General features: G+C 40.5%; 1 protein-coding gene across 3 annotated transcripts; it reads left to right on the forward strand.

Annotated features, from left to right (window-relative positions):
- LOC107631827 lies at nucleotides 575-4,611 on the forward strand. 3 transcript variants are annotated; one of them, XM_021122551.1, is made up of 2 exons: nucleotides 575-2,910; nucleotides 4,176-4,611. In XM_021122551.1, exon 1 carries the CDS (start codon nucleotides 1,071-1,073, stop codon nucleotides 2,865-2,867), a length of 1,797 nt encoding a protein of 598 aa, XP_020978210.1. In that variant the 5' UTR covers nucleotides 575-1,070; the 3' UTR covers nucleotides 2,868-2,910; nucleotides 4,176-4,611. The 3 variants fall into 3 exon arrangements, with proteins under 3 accessions (XP_020978210.1, XP_020978207.1, XP_020978212.1); XM_021122548.1 differs by lacking the exon at nucleotides 4,176-4,611 and adding an exon at nucleotides 4,014-4,167; XM_021122553.1 differs by lacking the exon at nucleotides 4,176-4,611 and having other exon boundaries at nucleotides 576-1,712; nucleotides 1,809-3,081.

Consider the following 5,327-nt stretch of genomic DNA (forward strand, 5'->3'; position numbering starts at 1 on the left):
GATATGTGACGTACCTTGGGGGAAGGGTAAATCCTTCCCCTGTGTCAGGGGTGGGCCCTACAAAGGCAGGCCCATTTTTCCGGGACGTGCTCCTACAGCTGCGGGTGAGCTGGCTGGGACGCGTGTCCGGGTCGGTTGCGGGCGCCTCACTCGTGACCGTCCGGGTCGAGTGACGCCCGGGTCGGGCCGACCCGTGGAGAATTTGGGCCAGGCCGTAACAGTTTTTTATATAATTACTAAACAAGCATGTGATACTTATCATATTCTCATATTTATTTTCGATAAAAAGTTATACTATAATAAATGATTAGTCTTTACAAAGATGGTATGCATTTTTTTAAAATGCATGACACATATAAAGTTATTAACAAGTTCTATTTTAAAAATAAAAAAAAAATTATACCTTTCTCTGATTATTATTACTGTAAGTTGTATTAATCTAATTTATAATTTCATCTATTTTATCTACTATTTTATTTTAGGTCAAGGATTCATTAAAATTTTAGCTAAGCTGTGACTTCTATTTAATAAAATAGCGCATGACTCATCAGTGATTATTCATTAGCCAAGCAAGTAGCACAAAAATGTCTTTTTCCCTCTTATAAGATGAGATACTGGATCAACACATCTCTTTTCCTCCATGCACTTAGAAAAATGGAGTTTACTCTACAAAATTTATCAAAATCTCCACCATCTACATATTTTAATATATATATCAACGGTACATGTGAACATCTTCCTAATATTAATCAAATCATCTACATTTAATTAATTGATATTATAATAATTTTTGTTAGTCAAATCCTCCCTTTTATCAATTTTTTGATACTCTCTTCCTCATCATCAGACACCAGTCAATCTGGCTTCCACCACCAACATTCCACGAAGGAGCAGCGGCACCACCACCACCAAACAAAAGATCACATATAACTATGCACTACACTACACTCCACCACGACCACTACCTTCTTCTTCAAACACAAATTAACAACTAGTAGTTAACATAGCACTACACCCCGCCCCTTCCCCCGGCGGGTCTTCTCTCTCTCTCTCTCTCTCGTGAGTTAGTTATGGGAAACCCAAACCCTAACCAGGAGGAAGAGAAGACCCTTCAAGAAGAGCTTTCAGGTCCCATCATGCTCGGCGACCGAGTCATCAAACTCGCTCAGGAGTCCGACTCATCCAAAGTCGACTGCGCCGAACTCGCCAAGAAGGTTCAGCTCCTCTGCGACAACCTCCGCTCCGTCGTCCGTGCCGCCACTGCCCAACCCCTCAACGAGCGTCCTATCCGCCGCATCGTCGCCGAAGTCTCCAAGACCCTCGACCGCACTCTCGCCCTCCTACGCCGCTGCCGCCGCAACGGCGGCGTCCTCCGCCAGGTCTTCTCCATCACCACCACCGCCGATTTCCGCAAGGTCTGGAACCTTCTAGAGTCTTCTAACGGGGACTTGCTCTGGCTCCTCAGCATCTTCGATTCCAAAGGTACCAACCTCTCTCTCCCTCCAATTGCAAGCAATGACCCTATCCTCGCTTGGGTTTGGACCTACACCTATACCCTCCAGTTGGGAACCCTAAAGGACCGTGCTGAAGCTGCAATGGAACTTGGTTCTCTTGCAAGAGACAATGGTCGGAACAAGCTTATTATCTTGGATGAAGGTGGGGTTTCGCCGTTGCTCAAGCTTCTTAAAGAAGGTTCTTCCCCTGATGCTCAGGTAGCTGCTGCTAATGCTCTTGTTAGTATTGCTAGGAACCAAGAGAGGGTTGTTAGGTTCATTGTTGACTCGCTTGGGGTCCCCATTATTGTTCAGGTTCTTGGGGATGCTGCTATGAGGGTTCGTGTCTCCGTGGCTGAATTGGTTGCCACCATGGCTGAGCAGGACCCTCGTGCACAGGAGGATTTTGTGAGAGCCAATGTGACTAGGCCGCTTGTGTCGTTGTTGTCTATAGATACTGTTCTTGCTGATCCCATGGCAGGGAGGGCTAGCATTCATTCTTTGGTAGTGAATTTGTCGTCGTCATCTTCGATTGGGGAATCGTCTAATTCAGGGAGTTTGGATGGGAGTAGCAGAGGGGGCCAGCATAGGAGGGAGAGGGAGAGGGAGGCTGAGAGCCCTGCGGTGAGGAACGAGGTCAAGGTGAGTTGTGCAAGGGCTCTTTGGAAGCTTTCCATAAGGTGTCTTCTGACTAGCAAGAAAATCACCGAGACCAAAGGTTTGCTTTGTCTGGCTAAGATTATTGAGTCTGAGAGTGGAGAATTGCAGCTCAATTGTCTCATGGCTGTCATGGAGATTACTGCGGTGGCCGAGGTAAATTCTGATCTTAGGAGGGCTGCCTTCAAGTCTACTGCTCCCGCCGCAAAAGCAGTCTTGGATCAGCTTCTGAGAGTGGTTCAGGAAGTGAACCATCCGGCATTGCTGATTCCTGCAATTAAGTCGATTGGTTCCTTAGCCAGGAACTTCCCTGGAAAGGTTCCGCATGTGCTTGGCCCTTTGGTTGCTCAACTTGGTAACAGAGATGTGGATGTGGCTATTGAGGCTGCTATTGCTTTGGGGAAGTTTGCGTGCTCCGAAAACTACAACTGTGTTGATCATTCTAAGGCAATACTTGAGCTTGATGGAGTTCCTAAGCTGATGAGATTGCTGCAGAACAATGACCGTGCGCATATGCATGGCCTTGTTTTACTTTGTCATCTTGCTTTGAATGTGGGCAATAGTAAGGTTCTTGAACAAGAGCGCGCCTTGTGTACTCTAGAGAAGCTAGCCCGTCCTGTTTTAGCTCAGCATCCTGATCAGAAGGATCTCTTCGCAAAAGCCATACACAACCTCACTCTTTATCAGCCGGGAGCTCAATTGCACAGACAGTCCTAGGGGCTATAATCCCCACTCGTATTAATCAAAATAATTGGTCCTTGTAAGTGCTTCAGATGACAAGTAAGAGTATATTGTACTTAATACTAATCTATCTAGCATTGTGAAAATACCAAGGGAAAAAAAGTCAATTTAACATTGTTATATGTGATAGTAACTAAACGAATCATACTAAGTATTAATAACAGGACAAGTAAATATATTGATTTGCATGGAAATGTTTCATTCACATGGACATGGTATACAAGAACTTTCAGTAGATTCGCTAGCATTAAATAACTTTTCCATCTTGTTATATATCACAACCGAGTAATTTGATATCAACTTGTGTCATGTTTTACTTTTTGTGTTGTAATTCAAAATATATACATGTTCAAGGCAATATTTGCTATTCTAGTTATGTATATCAAAGTATATATTATATACTCTATAGTCATTCGTTTTAAATTAAATTAAATAAAATAAGCACAAGTATGTTTACATATCGAACAACAGTATAGTATGCATTTCTCGCACGGAGGTTATCGCCTTCCTGAATGTTTATGCCGTACCATCGTCCTCTTTAATGCTAGTATGCCACATGCCTACATCTAACAGTCCATGTTGGTTCTGTTATACTTACATATTTACCAGATGCTTTTATCTAACAGCATCATTTTCAGATAGTAAACCAATGTCTTCATCTGCATACACTGGGCAAAGAATTCTTATTCTTTGTAACGTAGCTCGATAGTTCTCAATTTTTCGAATTGCATTTGTACTTGTATCGATCTGACTAAATGTTCCAATTGCTCAAGGTACCCTTATAGAATCTTAATCCGTGCAGGATTATATATGACTAAGCTGAAGGCATGCATTCTTTGTTATATTATTTAGTGACTAGAGGTGGAGTATCAGTAGTTTACATTGTTTGGAAGCAGCATAACCTGAGAAATAATACTAATGATATCAGTTGCCCTAAGGATCTGTTGGGATATTCTTCAATAAGAAGTCTTACTATTTGAGAAGCGTTGCAGCAATCAAAGTTATAGAGGATCTATAGACACGCTTTCTAGAAAGTTTGATTCAGAATTTATCCTAGTTGCCATATCTGTTTAAGTTCCTTGGTATTATTAACTGCATTTAAACCTTCATAAAATTCAATAGGACTGGAGGATGAACAAAAATTTTCGTGGATCAAAATGTGTTTCCAAAGTTTGCAGCTCTGCCCCACATATATAGATTAGATAAATATTTGGACAAATATGTTGAATTTGGAGGAAGCATACCTGATGTCAGACAGAGGTAAACATGAGATTGCTTTTGCAGCGGAAGGAAGTAAGCCTCAAGATACGTGAACACTTAGATCCGGATCCAGATCGTGTCCCACCATGTTAACTTGTACAACATAGTCAATGATCATACTTTACTTGACCTGAGGATATTCGGCGCTATTCATCTAGCAGCAATCCAATGTTTGGGAAGGATTGAGTGGCAGTCATGCAGAGTTCTATGGACATGATGAGCTTACTATCGACATCGATTCAGAAGTTATCCTGGTAAGAATTCCCTGCTAGTATTATTAACTTTGTAAATAAATCTACTTATATTGTAATGAATTAAGCTTGCACATACTTTTTCGTGCATGAAAAGGTGTCTCCAACGCATGCAAGTTGAATATTTTGACAAGAATATCATTTTAATCAGTTAATCCAAAGTTTTAATTGTGACATTATTTCAGTTGATGCATTTTCTGCTAGAATTATTTTGGATCTTATTTTTAGTTTATGGCTTTATATGTAACAGTATTAATAATAATAAAAGCAGCAAATTATAGTTGGCTAAGTTGTAATCAAGGAATAAACATCGGTAGGATCCTAGTAATCTGTTTTCAGTTGTAAGGTGCAGTATTTCCGTCACTGAGATACTCTTTGAAGGTTGTTATGATGCTCATGATTCATGAAACCAAACGTGTGTGAGTAGTGTGATAACTTGGTTCGACCTAATGTGTTATAATTGTTTATTTAATGCGAGTCTTTGGGTTTGTATCTTGTTGGTTGTAACATAGATATCAAAATAGAAGGCGATTGATGAATACATGACACGAGGGTAGATCACCATGAATTCCCATTTGCTGCAAATATGTTTTAAATGAGTCGTTGCACACCCATTTTCACTTTGAATTCAGCCAAGTATGCCATGATGTAACTATGGAGTGTAGATTCACTTTTCTGTATCCACTCCAAATTCAAGTTCAATCACATCAAATAACCAAATAATGCTGATGACATATGCACAAGAGTTTTTGTTAACAATTATTCCAAGGGTGCTTGTTAAGGAAGTGAAAAATGAAAGGAAAAAAGAATATTGGAAAAACAAATACAACAACAAAGTCTTATTCTACTAGATAGAATTGACTACATAGATTACAACAAAGTCTTATTCTACTGGATAGAATTGACTACATAGATTACAACAAAG

Source organism: Arachis ipaensis, chromosome B01 (genome assembly GCF_000816755.2).
Source record: "Arachis ipaensis cultivar K30076 chromosome B01, Araip1.1, whole genome shotgun sequence".
NCBI lineage: Eukaryota > Viridiplantae > Streptophyta > Magnoliopsida > Fabales > Fabaceae > Arachis > Arachis ipaensis.

Excerpts from the sequence above, each read along its gene's own strand:
- LOC107631827 (XM_021122551.1), top strand. The coding sequence starts at position 1,071 with ATGGGAAACCCAAACCCTAACCAGGAGGAAGAGAAGACCCTTCAAGAA.